The 21,161-nt window shown below is 40.6% G+C and overlaps 1 protein-coding gene across 1 annotated transcript; it reads left to right on the top strand.

Moving 5' to 3' along the window:
• Positions 1-10,417: 10,417 nt before the first annotated feature.
• LOC135097668 (uncharacterized) lies at positions 10,418-12,021 on the top strand. The gene is made up of 2 exons (XM_063999617.1): positions 10,418-10,760; positions 10,888-12,021. The coding sequence occupies exons 1-2, from the start codon at positions 10,716-10,718 to the stop codon at positions 11,752-11,754; spliced, it is 912 nt and encodes a 303-aa protein (XP_063855687.1). The 5' UTR covers positions 10,418-10,715; the 3' UTR covers positions 11,755-12,021.
• The last annotated feature ends 9,140 nt before the right edge of the window (positions 12,022-21,161 follow it).

Below are 21,161 nucleotides of genomic sequence, written 5' to 3'. Positions count from 1 at the left end.
GCATCTCCATCTCTCCATCTCTCATTTTCTTTCTTCCACTGTTATTTTTCCACGTAGTTTTTTTTAATTTTTTTAAACCTGCCATTCTCTTGTCTCTTGCTCCTTTTTTTGCTGCTGCTGCTGATGGTGGTGGTAGTGGTGGTGGTAGTGGTCCTCCTCCTCTTCCTCCTCCTCTTCTTCTTCCTTCTCCTCTTCCTCCTCCTCTTCTTCTTCCTTCTCCTCTTCCTCCTCCTCCTCTTCCATTTCTTTGTTCCCTTTATTCCGTCTCGGCTTCTTCAGGGAAGGAAAAAAATGTACTGAAGCTCAAGCGTGAAGGAGAAAGAACCACGTTGGTCCCTTGGTGCCCCGACGACCCTGATGGGATTTGACGGCACCTGAAGAGAGGGTCGGGAGGCGAAGGGAAGGCGGAGGCTGGAGGGAAGGTGGGGAAGGTAAGGGGAGGTAAGGGGAGTGTGGGAAGGCATCGTAATAAGAGATATGGTAGAAAGGGAAGGTGAGAACAACGCATTACTGGGAGGTTGTGGGTGTGTGTGTGTGTGTGTGTGTGTGTGGATGTGGATGGGTAGGTGGGTGCAGATAGGCGTGTTGGTTGGTAAGGTGTTTGGTGTAAGGTAGGTAGGTGAGTAGATGGTTATGGTGAGTTTGTAGATGCTAGGTTAGTTAGTAAATGCAGTCTGCTTTCGTAGATGGATAGATAGATAGATTAATTACATCGATTTATAGATTAGTAGATATAGATTGCTAAGGAGATAGATTTTATGTTTTTTTTTTTTTTTTACAGTGCTTTTTTTATCTGGTTTATCTAAACATATATTTTACGCTCGGATAAATGCACATGGTAAGGGATGTAATGTTAAAGAATAGATAGGTAGGTGCAGGAACAGGTGAACTTCCTTCTCTTACTCGTTCCTGTACTCATCTTACCTTGGTAGAGGAGTATTCGCTTTTCCAGGACGATGATGAATTAATTGATTGATTGAATGATTGATCGACTGACTGACTGACTCACTCACTCACTCACTGACTGAATGACTGACTGACTACCCATACAACATTCCGGAATTATAAGTGCCGAAAGAAGGAGTACATAATTAAAGCAAGACATTGATAAATGAACTGACGAATTGAGTGAGTGAGTGAAAAAGTGAGTGAGTAATAATACCTTGACAGAGTACGATGAACTTTTACAGGACTGATAAATTCCCAGGATTACTGAACCGAGTGAATGATTGGCTGTCTGATCGATAACTGACGGCCGATATTGATTAATTGTTTGTCGCTTCAATATTTAGGATAATAAAGACAGCAGACTGAAAAAAAAAATGTTTCGATGAATACACCTCACTTAACACACCCACACACTCCCTCCCACCCCTCACACACACACACACACACACACACACACGCGAGATGCAACGAACTAGAATCTCCAGGCAGGCGGAAACCATTTGGGCTTGCCTCCTTTCACGCACTAATCCCTGCTCGCCTTGTTGAGAATAGGTACGAATTTATGAGCAACTCTGCCGACCCCTTGTAGTCCAGCCGGCTCGTTCTTTCCTTCTGTATTTACGTATCTGTATTTTCCTCGCCCTGTTCCGGATCTAAAGTTAATCTCTCGGTGCTTTGTCTGTACTCAGTTTTATCCAATGTATTTGTTTTAAAGGGACTGGTTGGTGTATCATCAGTCTGGTGATAATTTGAATATAAATTATTCTATTTATTTGTTTATTTCTAAATTAGTTCGTGTATCAGTGTATTTATGTAGACGAGGATTAAGCTCTGTACAAGGTGCGCAAGCCGCACGTCTTTGTGACGTGGCAGTGGGGAGGTGAGGTGGCGACGAACGGTCAGCCAGGGTTAGTTCGTGTCCGCCCCTACCTGAAGTGTGTTGTGATGGATCACTGGATGTAATATTTATTCAAGACTTGGAATTATTGTATTATGCTGGTATGTATGGCTATGTTTGGTTATAATAGTACTGTGTGGTGGTTTATCAGCTGGTGTTCACGTCAAACATTTGTGATGTTCATCGACAAAATGTTTGTATAAGTGATGATCTTTTATGATGACTGTTAATGTGATTGTGCGGTCGGCTATTAAGATTAATAGTTACTCAGGGAATATTTCATGTATTACAGTTTATGAATCCAACTACTCGTTCGGAAAGTTCATGGAGACAATCCATATGCGGCTGGAGCTACCGTTGTGAGTTATATTTCTAATGATTATTATAAGTGAAAATCAGTGTGGTTGATTGGTTATATGATTGATTTTAGTTGTACTTAGCATATGGTGAATTCTACATACATCCATTCTCAATTTTCATATTGATCTACTTATTAATGATGCTTGGGTACTTAAGATGAGAAAAAAAAATAAAACTTTGAGATGTGTTTATTGTAATGATTTTGACAGGTCCAAACGCTTGTAATAAAGAAGTTATGGCAGTGTTCAAGCTGTGTTAACGGATGCCTCCATACATTTGGACAACGCTCTAGGATGGCAGAAGTGGATTCAGGGAAGATGGAGGAACTCAAGATACAACGAAGCACCACCAAGAGAAAGTTTACCAGGAAGAGCAACATTTTCATTAAAGTGTACTGCAAGAGGATCCTATACCAGTGCTACAACACAATTGTGATGAGGTTAGTCGTGTCTATAAGGAAGTCGAAAGTGCCCATGAAGCGTATACAGACTTTTTGAGTGTAACTGGTGCTGAGGACAAGGTTTTAGATGAAGAGGATCAATATATCATTGACTTAGACAGAAAAAGGAAGGAATGTCACATATTATTGGTTAAAAATCTGGATCAGTTATCAAAGGTAAATAATGCGGGTGATAAAAAGGTGAAAGTTAAAGCGTTGGAACCTCCTATGTTTGATGGTGACGTACGCGAATACCCAACAGTCAAGGCAGATTTTGAAAGGTTAATGAAAGATTCGTTCGGGAAAGATCCATTCACTTTGAAACAATGCTTGACAGGTGAAGCACTTAAAACTGTCAAAGGTGTAGAAACTGACTATGATGAAATGTTTGAGAGACTTAATGAAAGGTATGGTAACAGAAGGAAAATTGTTAATGTAGTTCTCTGTGATCTTAAGACATTAAGAAAACTTGCTGATGGAGATACCATAGGATTTGTGAAAATGGTCGAAAAGGTGGAAAGATGTTGGCTAGATCTGAAAAGGATGAACCTAACAGCTGAAATGAAGACAAGTAACACAGTGAATCATATCGAAAAAATTTTGCCTATGACACAAAAACGAGAATGGGTCATACTAGCTGAAAGCATCACTGACTCTGATCAGATTTTTGATGAGCTGCTTAAATTCTTACTAAGAGAGAAGAGAGTACTTGAGTATATGGATTTCAGTATACGAGTGACAGGAAATGTAGACAAATCTAATGTGCTTAATGTTGCAGGATCGCTTACTCCAGATTTTGGAGTGCGGGATGATTCAGGTGACATTATAATGGAAGCTATAAAAAGGCTTCAGGAAAACCAAGAATGTCAGAGTAAGAAATTAGAGCAATGTATGACCAATTTAGCCAACATTGTGACGAGTATGGCGAATAGTGGTAGTCAAAATTCGCATGCAGGAGACAAAATTAGGTATAACTGCTGGTTTCATGGTACTGATAATCATGATATCCTGGAGTCCACGACATTTCAAAGGATGGATAATTATGGGAAGATTGATGCTCTGCAGAAGAATGATGTCTGTTTCAACTGCCTCAGAGGAGTTCATGTAGCAAGTCAATGTAACTTGAAAAGAACATGTGATGTTAAAGGGAACAATAACATCCGCTGTAGTAGACCTCATCACAACATGTTGCATCGAGCTCACGTAGAAGGAATTATGTTTCACAGCACAAGTCAAAGGCAAAATACACCATTGATAAGAAAGACACTGTTAATGATCAGTAAAGTATTAAGTCAGGGACGACCTGTAACGACACTCTGGGATTCAGGGTCTGATATAACGATCATAACGCACGCGCTTGCTTCAAAATTTGGATTAGAGAGCAGAGACATAGATCTATCAATGACAAAAGTGGGCAATATAACTGAAAAATTCCCTAGGAAAGAATACATGCTCCCTCTCACAGATAAGGATGGAAACGAATTGTTCATAAGAGCAGTAGGAATGAAGGAAATATCTTCTAACCTAGTGGAAGTGGACGTCTCTGATGTTGTCAGTCTGTTTGAAGAGCACAAGATATCACATTGTGACATTGAAAGACCCAGTGGAAGTATTGATCTACTTGTAGGTGCTGACAATTGCGAACTATTGCCCACTGTTGTAGGAGTAAATGGCAAATTGCAGTTAATGCAAAATGGGTTCGGATTTTGTATCAGAGGATCTCACCCTCGTATTAAATCCCGTGGTAACAGTAATAGCCACGTTAGTGTCAGAGTGAATCATTTGGCTAACTTTTCTCATATCAATGATATATTGGTGGAATCTAAATCCAGCATTAAGGCGAGTCTTGACAATTTCTTTGATGTAGACAATCTAGGAACTCATTGTATTCCCAAATGTGGTAATTGTAAGTGTGGCAAATGTGTTATTGGAAATAATGATTACACTATAAAGGAAGAAAAGGAATTAGCCATCATAGAAAAGGGATTACATTATGATGAAGTAAACTGCCAGTGGACGGTGGAGTATCCCTGGACAAAAGACCCAAGACTTTTGCCTAATAATATTTCAGTAGCTATTGCTAGGATGAAATCCACTGAGAAAAGACTTGCTAAATTAGGCCCTAATTATTCCAGATCTTATCAGGATCAAATAGAGGACATGGTCATCAGAAATGTATGCAGGAAATTATCAGAAACAGAACTGCAAACTTATAAAGGTCCTATTCACTACGTGCAGCATCATGAGGTCCATAAACCCGATTCACTATCAACATCTCTCAGAATTGTTTTTAATTCATCAGCATCATATATGGGTCATGTCTTCAACGACTACTGGTGTAAAGGTCCGAATGTCTTCAATAATCAGTTGACTGTTTTATTTAGATTTCGTCAAAGAGAGATTGCAATTGTCGGTGACATCAGCAAAATGTACCACACTATCAAACTCAGTTTATTAGATCAACACACTCACAGGTTCGTCTGGAGAGATATGAGACTAAAAGATGTACCCGACCATTATGCTCTTACAGCTGTAGCGTTCGGCGATAAACCAAGTGGAATTATAGCAATGTTGGCTTTGAAACGTACTGCTGAAATTAATGTAAACAACTGTCCTAAAATAGCGGATATGATTATCAATAACACCTATGTAGATGACATATTATATTCCACAGACACGAAGGCTGAAGCTTATGATTTGATAAAGAATGCTGAGAAAGTGTTGTCATCTGGAAACTTCAAGATAAAGCACTGGATAGTTTCTGGTATAAATACTGCATTTAGTAATGTCAATCTACATTCCACTGATAAAGAAAAAATTCTAGTATTGATTTGGAATCCAAAGGAAGATGACTTCACATACAAAGTTAGGGTGAATTTTCTGAAAAGCAACGTAAAGTTCACATAGGGCCTGACCTGACTAGAGGAGACATTACAGCCAAGCTTCCAGATGTACTGACTAAGAGAATAATATTGAGTCACATTGCTTCAGTTTATGATCCACTAGGACTAATTACACCTTTCACATTAAAAGCTAAATTATTGATGAGGAAATTGGTGACTCCAAGCGGTAATTCTACCCTAGGTGACGAGGTGAAGTGCAGGGGATGGGATGACCCACTATCAAATGATGAAAGAGAAACATGGAAGTCCTTCTTCATAGAGCTTTATGATTTAGAAACCATTTTCTTTAAGAGATGTCTAAGACCTGCATCTGCTATAGAAAACCCAATACTTGTTGTATTTTCTGATAGTAGCACTCAAGCATATGGTTCTTGTGCATACATTCGGTGGAAACTGGAGCCTGGAAATTATGAGTCAAATCTCATTGCAGCTAAAGGTAGGATAGCTCCTTCCAGGCAACTAACGGTTCCAAGACTGGAATTATGTGGAGCTGTTTTAGCATGTAGACTAAGGGAGGTAAATGTTAAAAAATTTAACTGGACATTTGATTATGTTGTTCACATTGTAGACTCTGCTATTGTGAGGGCACAAATACAGAAAGAATCGTATGGATTCAATACCTTTGTTGCAATAAGAATTGCAGAGATTCAGACAAAATCAAGTCCGAATGAGTGGTGGTGGGTCAAATCAAAGGATAACCCTGCTGATCTAACTACAAGGCCCTCTCCCCCTACTTGCTTAGGAAAGGGGTCAGTATGGCAAAATGGTCCAGACTACTTAAGACATGAAATGAAAAGTTGGCCCATTAGTAAATCACTTAGCGAAGACTCTTTGCCTGATAGAGTGGGCGTGACTCTCTTGTGTAACTTAAAAAAATCTCCAAATCTGAACCTTAGTATAATGAACATAGAGAAATACAGTAGTTATAACAAACTTATTAGAATAACCCCCAGAGTATTCGCGGTGTTCAGAGAAAAATCCTTCAAAGCCATATTTACCAATCCATCTGCTGAGATGCTAAATCTCGCTGAAACATCATGGGTTAAGGAAGTACAAAGGGATATTCCCTCTGACTGGAATACCAGACACCAAAGATTAGGTCCTAGTATAAATGATGAAGGTATTATTGTAGTTGGGGAGAGAATATCGAAATGGCTCAAAGATAACTGGAACTGTAATAGCTTTACCCTTCTTATTTGTAAGCATCCATTTTCCAAGTTATATATTAAGCATTTACATAACATTGATCATGCTGGAATTGATGTGACTTTGGCCAAACTGCAAAGTAAATACTGGATTCCTGGTGTTCGTAGAGAAATAAAATCTATCAAGAATAAATGTGTGAAGTGCAGAAAGTGGAACAAGATTTGTGAAGGTCAGAAAATGGGTCAATTGATACCAGAAAGACTGAAGCCTTCTCCTCCATTTTACCACACATCCCTTTATCTGCTTGATCCCCTTTATGTTAAAGACACAGTCAAGCGTAGAACAAAGCGCAAAGTATATGGAGTAATATTCATCTGTCTTGTGTGCCGAGCAGTTCACGTTGACTTGACTGAAGGTTACAGTACAGAGGATTTTCTAACCACTTTCAAAAGATTTGTAGCTCTGAGGGGATTTCCCAAAATGATACATTCTGATGGAGGAAGTCAACTGGTTGCAGCTAATAAGGAACTTAGACAAATGGTGAGCACTTGGAATATATCAGATATTTTGCAGTTTGGATCAAATCAAGGTATGACTTGGTCCTTTAACAAAGCTGCTAATGCCCCTTGGCAAAATGGATGTAGCGAGGCTCTAATAAAGGTGATAAAAAGATCCATCACGATGGCGGTTGGAGACAGCACCCTAACGTTCGGAGAACTACAGACTGCGTTGTTTGAAGTAGCTAACCTTACCAATGAGAGACCAGTTGGTATTAAGGCCGGAACTGACTTGGACCTTGGAAGTTATTTGTGTCCCAATGATCTTATTCTTGGAAGGACAAGCATTAAAGTTCCCAGTGGAACGTGGACAAATACTGTTGACCCAAAACCTAGACTAAAGTTTATCCAGATTATTGTGTCAAACTTTTGGAGGAGGTGGCAACGTGATTACTTTCCTACTCTCGTAGTCAGACAGAAATGGCACGTACGAGTATCTAAAAGAAATGTTGTACCTGGAGATATTGTTCTGTTACAAGATAGTAATGCAGTAGTGGGAAAATGGAAACTGGCTCAAATAGCAGAGGCAACTCAGAGTTAGGATGGTAAAGAAAGGAACGTGACTATAAGATACAAAAATCCTAAACCTGGCATGAAATATGATGGTGAACCTGATATGATGGTAAAGAGGTCCGTTCATAGATTATTAGTTCTACTCCCTGTTGAGGAACAATGTACATAAGCATTTCTTTGCTTGTGGGGTGGAGTGTCTTTGCTTGTGGGGTGGAGTGTATCATCAGTCTGATGATGATTTGAATATAAATTTTATTTATTTGTTTATTTCTAAATTAGTTCGTGTATCAGTGTATTTATGTAGACGAGGATTAAGCTCTGTACAAGGTGCGCAAGCCGCACGTCTTTGTGACGTGGCAGTGGGGAGGTGAGGTGGCGACGAACGGTCAGCCAGGGTTAGTTCGTGTCCGCCCCTACCTGAAGTGTGTTGTGATGGATCACTGGATGTAATATTTATTCAAGACTTGGAATTATTGTATTATGCTGGTATGTATGGCTATGTTTGGTTATAATAGTACTGTGTGGTGGTTTATCAGCTGGTGTTCACGTCAAACATTTGTGATGTTCATCGACAAAATGTTTGTATAAGTGATGATCTTTTATGATGACTGTTAATGTGATTGTGCGGTCGGCTATTAAGATTAATAGTTACTCAGGGAATATTTCATGTATTACAGTTTATGAATCCAACTACTCGTTCGGAAAGTTCATGGAGACAATCCATATGCGGCTGGAGCTACCGTTGTGAGTTATATTTCTAATGATTATTATAAGTGAAAATCAGTGTGGTTGATTGGTTATATGATTGATTTTAGTTGTACTTAGCATATGGTGAATTCTACATACATCCATTCTCAATTTTCATATTGATCTACTTATTAATGATGCTTGGGTACTTAAGATGAGAAAAAAAAAAACTTTGAGATGTGTTTATTGTAATGATTTTGACAGGTCCAAACGCTTGCAATAAAGAAGTTATGGCAGTGTTCAAGCTGTGTTAACGGATGCCTCTATACAATATGAACTGTATGGTATATCTTATTTCAGGTTTGCTTCATGGTAATCATCAGTGTTTCCTTTGCTAAAATGAACCTAACACATAAGTCAGTACAAAATTAAAGGAATAAGGTATCTATTTTATTTACATTGTTTCGGTCTTTACTTACGGATTCCCTCAGTGGGCTCCTTAATACAGCCACAGTCTTTCGTAGTGCATCACATTATATTATGAGTATCACTGAATATCACTATAAACACAGGTGGTAATACCCGCTGCTCGAGTATAACTATAACCAGATTATTATCACTCTCTCGTAATGGATTTCACTGTCCACCACAACCAACGCCACCATAACCACCACCACCACCACCACCTCTAACAGCAGTAAAAATGTAACCAGCGAAGTTTCTCTCTACAGCTCGGGGTAGGGCCAACTCGGCCCTTTTCCATCTCGGCCCATTATGAAAAGGCAACTCGGACCATCTTTTGGACCAACTCGGACCATTCTCATTTTCTGAAATACCAAGTCGGACCACCATGTTTGCCGACTCGGACCATCATAAACTGTGGGCAGTGTTGCCAATCTCTACAGACGTCTCCGCCCTACACACTTACTGAAATTATCCTACATTTGCCTTCATTACCCTACGACTCAGGATGAAAAAACAAATTGTCATAATAGTGGCGCAGCCGTAATTATTAAATTAATTATTATTATTAAAATTCCACTGTAAACTACATGTAAGCAATACACGAGCTAGTTATCTCTTTAATCACGAATCAGTAACCGCTTCATTTGAGCGTGGGAAAAAAAATGTCCAAGCTGCACGTGGCTTCACGTATGAATGTGTATTATCACTACATTTGTTAGATTCAAACCATCATAAACTATCGCACAGAGGGGAGCTGGTCATTTCGGCCGTGAGCACTCTAGGCCGAGAGTCGTTTAGGCCGTGATCCCTTTACGCCGAGAGTCGTTTAGGCCGCGACTCTGTAGGCCGTGGGTCGTTTAGGCCGTAATACTGAGATCCTTTTTATAGTTTTTATAGTGCAGTCGATGCTGGAGGAATACTGTGGAGGCGAGAAGTGTGACGTGATTGCATGCTAATGAGTTTTATTGATACTCTTGATAATGTATCGAGAGATCGATACTCCATAAAATAAAGATAATAAATGGAAGAGACCTATATACAGTGGAAGAGACCTATATGCAGTGGAAACTATGTTCCGTAGCGTACATACACACACATTAATCGTTTTATGAGGTACTGCAGGAAGTGCACGAAACCCAGTCATTGAAAATACCGGGTTTCACAGCTGCCATTAATCAGCTCAAGATACACCATTATCACATTTCCTGTCCTGCCACCTCTCACACCTGTGTCGCACAGCAAACCTTGCCGTGTCCGTACAAGAGCAATTACAATTACGAAACCTACATACTAATTTTGAAACAGTCTCAATTACTTAATTCAAAATATTACTAAATTCGAAACCTATAATTTCGAAAGTCTCAAAAGTCTTGCTTACTTAGATGATGTGTTGAAGTCAAATTCTGCGTATTCGCTATTCCCTCACACCTCATCGCTCAGGATGCCTACCACATTTCCTCGTGTTGTTTGCTCTCGACGTGTACGATTCAACCAGCATGCTTTGCAGTGTGACCATTGTCAAGAATGGCAGCACAGGGTTTGCAACACTGAGTTTAAGGATCACGGCCTAAACGACTCTCGACCTAAAGGGATCACGGCCCAAATGACTCTCGGCCTAAAGGGATCACGGCCTAACCAACTTGAACTCGGACAGAGAAGAGTGCTTCACACACTTGTTAGATTCAAACCATCATGAACTATCGCACAGAGAAGAGTGCTTCACACATTTGTGATTCTTGGTTCACTCACACGATGTCCAGGCCAGATATCACTTGTACACGGCAGAAGGCAGTCCGATCATGGACAAGTGTTTGGTGTGCAAAGACGTAGTGCGTCCTCGACAGGTGAGACTACAGGATTTAATCGTTAATTGAATTTATTGTAACTATGTTGAACAGTTTTCTGTAATACTGATTATATCTAGTGTACACTAAAATATCGACATGAACCTCGGAATATGATTTTTTACAGGAGGCATTGTTGTGTGATGGATGTAAATCGTGGCAACACAGAACCTGTAAGACTGGGATTTCAAGGGAGGACTATAGAAGAGCTGTAAGGGAGGGTCTTGACGTGAATTGGAGCTGCACAACTTGCTCTTCTGTACAAGACATCGCTGTACATGACTGCCCTGAGGATCATCTACCTACTCCGACCCAGGCGTTAGTGGATGATATAAATTCTGAAACTTGTCTAGACGAAGACACCTTGGACAACGACACTTTGGACTGCTCTGAGGCTCATCCACCTATTATAACGTATGAAAAAATGTGTGCATCTTCACAAAGGGGCAAGCAGAAACTTCTGGACAGTCTACGATTTTCATACACAAAAGAAAAACAAATGTTGGTGTTCATTGGCGCTGTGCAGTGCGTACGTAATAAAAAGGTTACCTGTAACATGATGGTAAAGGAAGTGAACGGAGTGTTTATCAGAGGAGCCAATGAACATTCACACCCACCGGAAGCATGTCCTTTGACTACAAGCATGGTGTCAAAGTTAATTAAAGACAAAGCAATGGATGATGTATTTCGCCCAGCTTTAGAAATCGTGGAGGAAGTGCTTCTTGAACACGTTGATCCAACAAAGCCTACTGCCTCGCTACCTGCACCGGTGAATCTAGCTCGCCAAGCAAACAGGAAGCGGCGAGCTAACAGACCTGCTGAGCCCAGTGACCTAACTTTTTGTATTAGTGAGGAGCACATTCCACCTAACTTTCTTAAATCAGATATAAGTATAGGGGACAGACGCCACCTATTGTTTGCAACACAAGAACAGCTTCAGTTACTTGATAAAGCAAGAAATGTGCTCCACCTAAATTTCTTAAAGCAGATATAAGTATAGGGGACAGACGCCACCTATTGTTTGCAACACAAGAACAGCTTCAGTTACTTGCTAAAGCAAGAAATTGGTATGTTGATGGAACTTTTAAAGTAGTGAGGCGACCCTTTACCCAGCTTTTTAGTATTCACGCATTTATGAAGTGCGATGGTAACGTAAAACAAACGCCTCTGTTGTTTGTGTTAATGTCGGGTAAGAGATGTAAAGATTATAGGATAATTTTTAGTAAACTCAAAGAAATTTTAGATGGACAATTAAAAGTAAAAGAAGTTATCCTTGATTTTGAAGAAAGTATTTGGCGTGCTATCCCAGAAGTTTTCCCACATGTAGTTATGCGTGGTTGTGCATTTCACTGGGGACAAGCAGTTTGGAGGAAGGCGAAAGTTCTTGGCCTCCAGTCTGCTTACACACATGATAGCAAAACCTACAAATTTGTAAGACAACTGCTTTCTCTGCCTTATGTACCTGATGATCACATAGAAGGACTTTTTATAAGATTCTGTAGGAAAGCAGCTGGGTCACAACCACTCTTAGATCTTTTAGAGTACATAAACAGTACATGGATTACGTCAGAAATGTGGCCTCCCAAAGTTTGGTGTGTATTTGATCGAAGTGTAAGAACTAACAATGACATTGAAGGATGGCATTACAGACTTAATATGAAAGCACGTCAAGGCCAACTGAACTTCTATACTTTAATAACCCTACTACACACACAGGCTAGACTTGTAACGCTTCATGTAAAGTTTATAAATGATGGAAAGGTGTTGCGTCACCAAAAAAATATACAAAACATGGACGACTAGTCATGCTTTGGGAGGAATTTTCTCTGGGCACTAGAACAGCAAAAAGCTTACTGAAAGCTGCCTCTCATCATATTGCTGTGAATATGTAATGACTTGATTTTTCATGAAATACTCTAGTTTTATTTTTTAAACTGACTTTTGCATTTTAATTGTATTTTACTGACTTTTGCATGTTTTTAGAGCATAATTTTAATTGTATTTTATCGTGAAATAAAAGTCAATTTTGAGCTGCTGAATTATTATTTAACTTTTAAAACATGGTCCAAGTTGGTGGTCCGAGTTGGCATATAGTGGTCCGAGTTGGTTATCGTAGTCCGAGTTAGTATAGATCAGGGCCGAGTTGGTGATGGTCCGAGTTAGCGATGGTCCGAGTTGGGGGTGGAGCCTACAGCTCTACTGACTATTTAATTTCATTGTCTACCACCATTCTCACTAACAGCGGCGAAAAGAGACTAACCCAATCAATTTCTCTCTGCTCTTCTACTGACTGTATTATTTTAGTGTCCACCTCCACATCTAGCAAAAAAAAAAAAAAGTATAACCAAGGGAATTTGTCTCCACGTCTCCACTGACTATTTAGTTTCTGAAGTGGAAAGCATTAGTACACACTCTCTGTTCGCTAGAATACACGTCATCGACTGTCACAGTATTTACCACCAGCCAGTAATGGAAATCTTGTCAATAAATCCTTTGTGATGTGTGACGCCAAACCAACGACATCTACAACAATTTTCTTTTTTTTTCATTAATTTGTTCTTTTACTCTCTCTTTTTCACATGACTGGGAAAGTTTACATCCCTTAGTATTTTCTCCCTATCAGATTACACTTTTTCATTCACTCCTTGTCTGATAACTTTAAACTTGCCTATCAGATTTTTGAGAAATTAAACATTGGACAATTCTATTTTTTTTTTTTTTTTTGTCAATATATCCTTACTCTTTCATTAAATATGTTCCTGGAGCAGCGTTCTTAAACACCTCTGTACTCCTCTTCGATTAATTTTCACAGTCTAATGAAAACTGTTGTGGACTTCAAGGATGTTTTCATGAGTCAAATGATCTGTCAACAAGCAGTCTGTATCATCAATGAAAAAAAAAAATACCCATGAGAATTCGACTAAGTTTCCGTAGCCAGTGATCGCTGCGATGAGAGAACAAAGTGATTGAGAACGCGGTCACTCTTTTTGCTGTTGTTTTACCCGCTCTCTCTGGCCTTGACCCTCGGAAGCCTTGTGGGCAGCGTGGTTTTTCTCTCGGCAAGTGAACATAGTCCTATTGAGACAACGAAGTGTTTCAGAACGCTGCCACTATTCCTGGTGATATTCTGCCTGGTCTCTCTGGCCTTGACCCTCGGAGTCCTTGTGATCAGTATAATTTATCTTATTGTCGTCATAGACTCTCCTCTTCTCACCACGCTCCTTTCAAAAAGTGTCTTGTATTTCGATAAACGGTTCTTTTTTTCTTTCTTCTTTAGAGTTTGGGTATATTGTCTACCTTTCTCTCTCTCTCTCTCTCTCTCTCTCTCTCTCTCTCTCTCTCTCTCTCTCTCTCTCTCTCTCTCTCTCTCTCTCTCTCTGGCCTTGACCCTGGGAAGCCTAATAGTTAGGCTGTTTTGTCTTATCGTCACCATGAACTGTCCTCTCACAACTTTCCTTGCCCAAAATGTCTTCTGTCTTGGTTAAACATTTTTTTTTCTTTTTACTTGAGTTTGCATACACTGACTCTCGGAAACCTTACACTTAGCTTCTTTTTCTTATTATTGCCTTCAACTGTTCTCATCTCACTCAGTACCTTGTCACAATTATAATATAACATTCTCCCTCTCCTCCTTGCTTAGTGTATGTACATTCCTTGTCACGTTCTACCTCTCTCTCTCTCTCTCTGACTTTGCCCCTCAGAAGCCTCAAGGTCAAGTTAATTTTTTGTATTCTCTCCATCTTCCTCTCACCTCAGTTCCTTGCCAAAAGAATCTTCTATTTCTATAACTACTTTCGTCTCTTTCTTAGTGTTTGGGCACGTTGAGGTTGTTCTAAATAGAGTAAATCTATTAATATGGTATTGTTTCTAGTGCTATCTTGTTATGTTTCTATATATCATACTGCCTGCCATCTCTCTCTCTCTCTCTCTCTCTCTCTCTCCAGATGAAATGTGCATGTACATAGAATGAATGTATTTAAAGGAGAAAGACATATCAAGAAGTCTGGAACACACACACACACACACACACACACACACACACACGACAAGTGGAAAGATAGAAACACAGGAAAAGTGGATAGGCTCAGTGAGAGTTGTGTTTTTTGTTTTTTGAGTTGAGAGAGAGAGAGAGAGAGAGAGAGAGAGAGAGAGAGAGAGAGAAAAAAAATTGGTGTGAAGGGGAGAGGGAGAGACATTCAACGCGATACTTTCTCCACTCACGTCTCTCTCTCTCTCTCTCTCTCTCTCTCTCTCTCTCTCTCTCTCTCTCTCTCTCTCTCTCTCTCTCTCTCTCTCTCTCTCCAACGTTAAAACAGCAGGCGGTCTGGCGTTACGAAGGAGAATTTAGAAATAATATATAAAATTTCACTGTAATTACGAGAGAGAGAGAGAGAGAGAGAGAGAGAGAGAGAGAGAGAGAGAGAGAGAGAGAGAGAGAGAGAGAGAGAGAGACACTCCACTGAATAACAAACTGATATGAACAACATGCCATGGAAGAAAAACATCACCAAAAAAGTCAATATGTGTTGATGTGAATTTAGTGAAATGTCTTGCCTTGTCCTGTGGTGGTGGTGGTGGTGGTGGTGGTGGTTCTAATGTCTATGCCTTCTCGTTATGGAATATATGTTTCCTCTTAATTAAGTGGTAATTTAATACAGCAAGAAATTTAGGTCCGTGTGTGTGTGTGTGTGTGTGTGTGTGTGTGTGTGTGTGTGTGTGTGTACGTGTAATCCTTCATACATGTATAATACTTTTTTTATTTTTCCAACTAACTTTATTATTTTCCATGTCCAGTGTTTTTTTTAGTCATTTTCCTCCTGTTTTATTTCTTGTTTATCTTTGTTTTGTTTGTTTGTTTATTATTGTTTTGTCTCAGTTTTATTCGTTTCTTTTTTATTCTAATTGTTATTCATCATATTCCTTTCTCTCCTCCTCCTCCTCCTCCTCCTCCTCCTCCTCCTCCACTTCATCATCTCCCCTTCCATCCTCCTTTCCTTCCTGGTCAGGTTTTCTCTCCACAGCTGCAGAAGGCACACTGATTTCTCTCTCTCTCTCTCTCTCTCTCTCTCTCTCTCTCTCTCTCTCTCTCTCTCTCTCTCTCTCTCTCTCTCTCTCTCTCTCATATGTCATACCTTATAGTTCAGCCCTTATCATTTATGTATGGGCCTATTCCTTACGCTAATAAACAGTGTGTGTGTGTGTGTGTGTGTGTGTGTGTGTGTGTGTGTGTGTGATTTAGTTTGACTTAGCTTGGCTTAGGTAGGATTGGGCTACATTAAGTTCTCTCAGGTTAGGTTTCGTTGTGTTTGATCGAATTTGGTTGGTTTGGTTAAGTTAGATTAAGTTAGATTAGGTTTCGTTTGGGTTAGGTTTGGTTAGGTTAGGTCAAGTTGAGCGAGACTAGGTGAGGTTGGTTTGGGTTCCAGTCGGTCAAGTTAGTTAGGCTAGATTTGGTTTTCTTTTGTTTTCTTTAGTTTAGTTTGGTTAGGGAAGGTTAGATTAGGTTAGGTCAGGTCCAAGAATCACTCGAAAACAACAGTGTCTCGTGAAAACCTGTGTACACATTATCACACTTTATAAAAAATAGATAAGTAGATCATAAGACGCGGAGCATCACGCGATGGGAGCCACGTACGAGGGAGAGAGTCAGCATGGCGACGTGGCGTGTCTTAAGCAGGGTTATATCTATACAGTTAGCAAATTCGGCGGAGCGTTATTTATGTAATACCAACACGGGATGATTAATGGTACAGGGAGGGAGGGGGGGCAGGAAAGCCGTGAGGGAAGAGAGGCGCATATGCAAGGAACACTGTATCTAAGTCAGGCTATCTTCACTACTTTTAGCACGCTGTTGTGGAAGCTGTTGTTTTTGTTGTTATTATAATATGTTTGTGGGAAAACCAGAGTCCTTCTTTAGCAGGCACCGTCTTGCCCCTGATAGAGCAGGAGACCCGGACGTCAAAAAATATAGTAATAATAATAATAATAATAATAATAATAATAATAATAATAATAATAATAATAATAATAATAACAATAGGTAAATCAAATGTAACAGTAAAAGGAATACAAGAAACGATATCATCAAGGAAAATAGTCAAGTTAAATAAGATAAAAAAAAAAGTGCAGAGAACAGTATATATATATATATATATATATATATATTATATATATATATATATATATATATATATATATATATATATATATATATATATATATATATATATATATATATATATATAATATATATATATTAGAGATAACAGAAAGAGAGACTGTAGCATATATTTGCGGCTTCAGTGGTCTGCATGACGAGTTTCTTCCCAGGTGAACACAGACTGCGGCGTGACAACAGGTAAACATAATTCATCTCCTCTCTGGCTGGGATTCGAACCCGTGATCTCTTGGAACCGAGTGATGGATGTGAACTAGACACGCTGTTCCTTTTACCATCAAACTGGAATTTTTCAAACACAGCAAATATACAAATGTTACTGTAAAACTATACTTCTCTTGAAATGTCTTCCCGCACACAATGTTTTCAGCTTTGCATGATGCCGTAAAACAGTAACTCGCCTTTCCCTTCTGTTTTTTCTTCTCTCTGCTACCCTTTCACCTTCCCTCGAACACTTCCGTCCCTTCCCAATCAGTGCCACCAAATACTTGATGGCTTCAGTCTGCCCAAATGCCTCCACACACAACCAGACCTCACCAACCACCAGTACTCATTCTACTGCATAAGACTATATAGGAAACTGCACGAAGCCTGCCTGTAGACTTATAAGTGACTGTCTCTGTATAAAACGTGTTTGTCTATATCTTCCTCGCATTCCTACCCATAAATTTCTCTAACCAACAGCTCTCGCATTCACGTTAACCACTGTACACTTTTGGCGCCTTGTTCAGAGGACTCACAACCTTGCCCTGTGCGTAATCTTTTAATTTAGTGTGTCAGTAGCTGTACATGCCTTGACACAGACCCTCTACCAAGTACAGGCGTGGTCAAAAGTGTAACATTTTGCACTCATTTCCATTGTGTTTAACTTTCCCTCAATTTGAAGTGAGGTCTGCTGACAGCCTCCTTACGGAACAGAGAACAGAGTGTCTGCGAGTCAGAGGACTTAAAGACTGAGAGAAATGTCAAAATGTTCGATGCAGTGAAAGTCAATACAGAATGTTACTCGACTTTTGTCCATGCTTGTACTCGATTGCGTTTTGTTGCTTCCCTCATTCCGCCGCACTCAATAACTGTTCCGCGTGCGTGCGTCAGCTGTGATGTGTTGCAGTTTTTCATCTCCATATTTCAGAGTTCCGCGCCCCTTCAGACCTTGTGAAGCAATAATTCAGGCCAGTGTGAATTCTGACACACGCGACACCAAATTTATTGTCGGAAGCAACATGAACTTGTAGCAACACATCACCCTCTTCCCCCTCCTCCTCCAGCTGCCTCTCTTCGCTCCTCCATTGGGTGACAGCGTGAGCAGGGAAGCCCGCCGCCACGTAATAGGTCAGCCTGGCCGAGGCTCCTCCCTGACTGGCGTGCGGCGCCGCCAACGGCTGGGAAATACAAAGGCCAGGGGCTGATTGGCAGCGAGGCGGTTGCGGGGCGAGTGTGGGAAAGGCGCTTCGCCCCTCCCACTAACATCATGGCAGGTGGTGGCTGCTCAAGTCAAGGTCTACTGCTTCACGTATGTAGTTCCTGCTTACTACTGACGCACGTGACCACAGTGAACACTGAACACCGTCGCTAAAGGAAGAAGGCCATGAGCATCCTGCGTGGAGGCAACCTGGGACAAAAGGGAATTAATGGGGATGTAGAGGAGGGGGCGGAAAAAGCGACAAAAAAGAGAGAGTCTGCTGAGAGGCTATCGAAGCACCAGAAGGAAAGGTTAGCCTATAGAAAACTATCAATCCCTACTTAAACTCGGCCTCCAAATTGCCCCCTTCCCTGATTGGCGTTCTATGTCAAGGCGTAGTACTCTCTCTCTCTCTCTCTCTCTCTCTCTCTCTCTCTCTCTCTCTCTGTGCTACCATTTAATACCCCATGTCAAAGGGACCTATAAAGCTTCTCTAGAGAGTTACGTTATGTTTGAGAACGTTGACACAGACACAGACAACTGAGCACCTTGTGTTGGTGGTGGAATAGCGAGCTTCCCTTAAATTTCAATTGTATACAGTAGTTTGACTAGGCAAGGTGCAAGCACGGAGGCACAGTTTCGGAGAACAATAGGAGGGACCCCATCAGGTCCATAAGCCTTCCGAGGGTTTAGGCCTGCAAAGGCATGGAAAGCATCATTGCGAAGAATTTTAATAGGTAGCATGAAGTAGTCAGAGGGTGGAGGAGAGGGAGGAACGAGCCCAGAATCGTGCAAAGTAGATTTTTTTAGCAAAGGTTTGAGTGAAGAGTTCAGCTTTAGAGATAGATGTGATAGCAGTGGTGCCATCTGGTTGAAATAAAGGAGGGAAAGAAGAAGAAGCAAAGTTATAGGAGATATTTTTGGCCAGATGCCAGAAGTAACGAGGGGAGTTAGGTCTTGAAAGGTTTTGACATTTTCTGTTAATGAAGGAGTTTTTGGCTAGCTGGAGAACAGACTTGGCATGGTTCCGGGCAGAAATATAAAGTGCATGAGATTCTGGTGATGGAAGGCTTAAGTACCTTTTGTGGGCCACCTCTCTATCATGTGTAGCACGAGAACAAGCTGTGTTGAACCAAGGTTTAGAAGGTTTAGGACGAGAAAAAGAGTGAGGAATGTAGGCCTCCATGCCTGACACTATCACCTCTGTTATGCGCTCAGCACACAAAGACGGGTCTCTGACACGGAAGCAATAGTCATTGCAAGAAAAATCAGTAAAATGCCTCCTCAGGTCCCCCCACCAACAGAGGCAAAACGCCAGAGCCACCTTCGCTTAGAGGGATCCTGAGGAGGAATTGGAGTTTACTTCTTTCAATCATTTACAAGTATATTCCTTACAAACTTTTGTCCTGATTTTTTTATTTATTTTATTTTTACTGCTTACTTATTTCCTGTGCCTATTTTTCTCCATTTGTTGCATACACTGTGTACATGATTATGTGACACATTTAGCATTACTTTAGGGTATGACACTGCTTAAAGCACGGATCTAGGCAGAGAGCAGCAATATTACATTCCACACACATATATCGCGTGTCTTTCCGTGCTTTGGGTCGCTGTGTTGATGTGCGACATACGTGACAAGGCTTCTGCTTTTTTTTCTCACACGGCGTGGCAGGGATGGTCTTTGGAAATTGACGTCCTGTGAGGCGTGTAGGGTCATCACCATTTGCGGCCCTACGCCTTCTTACCCCATTTCGTGGCTCAGAGTACTGTTCGAGAAGCTGTCTCACAACCTCTGTGGTGAAATTATACAGTGTTCTCTTCTTCCCTGTGCTGCCCTGGTACAGGATGTGTGCGTGAGAGTGGCACAGTCAACAAGATGGAAAAACAGTTTTTTGTACCATTTCATTGTTTGCGTTTGCATTCCACTGTCGACATCATACTGTCACTTTTATCAAACAACCTCATGTTCAGGTTGTAATGAATCACACCTTGAGGCTTGCAGATGAAGGTATACCCGTGCAGCGCTCAGTGTCTTCACTCCGCTCCATTTTTGGCTCATGAACAGTGGTAAGCAAATGAACTTCTCTCTTGTCTTTCTACTTCAGTGAGAGAATATTATTTGCTTGTTTGTGGATGACTTCTCCTCTCACGAGTTTAGGGGGATATTTAGGCATAAACTTCCCATTTGCTTTCACTGTTCCGCAGGCCCCTGTCATATTTTCGTGTAGGAAATGAAAAAGAGGAGGGCTGGTGTACCAGTTGTCAACATATAAAATGTGTCCCTTACCCAAATGAGGCTCAAGCATAGTGCTTACAACACTCCCTGACTTGCCCAGTCCCTGCGTTAGGTTTATGTCTGTTCCAGCTCCTAAGTACAGAATCATGTCTAATATGAAGCCAGTTTCACAATCACAGAGAACATATAATTTCAAGCCAAATCTATAACGCTTCGTTCGGATGTACTGGCGAAAATACAAATGACCCCCGCCAGAGTACCAGACTTTCATCAATAACCAACTTCTGAAATGGCCTGAATGTTGATTTGAAGCGGTTGCAAATATATCTTTCTCATTCTATCATCATCAGTGGGTTTTGTGTTGCCATGGAAATGTAGGGACTGCAGGAAGGCAGTGAATCTGTTTATTGACATCACTTTACTGAAAACTGGCACGTGATGAAGTGGATCAGTCGACCAGTAAAGCTTCGGTAGACACCTGCCGAAACGATAATTACTCCCAGTGAGGTCTAAAGCACTGTTCAGGGGGGTGCTGTGAACTTATCATTAAACCCAGCTGTGACCTCACTGAACGTTTCCCTT

Source organism: Scylla paramamosain, unplaced genomic scaffold (assembly GCF_035594125.1).
Source record: "Scylla paramamosain isolate STU-SP2022 unplaced genomic scaffold, ASM3559412v1 Contig28, whole genome shotgun sequence".
Classification (NCBI taxonomy): domain Eukaryota; kingdom Metazoa; phylum Arthropoda; class Malacostraca; order Decapoda; family Portunidae; genus Scylla; species Scylla paramamosain.
The sequence above is the reverse complement of the archived record's forward strand: the minus strand, read 5'-3'. Positions and strand labels throughout refer to the sequence as shown.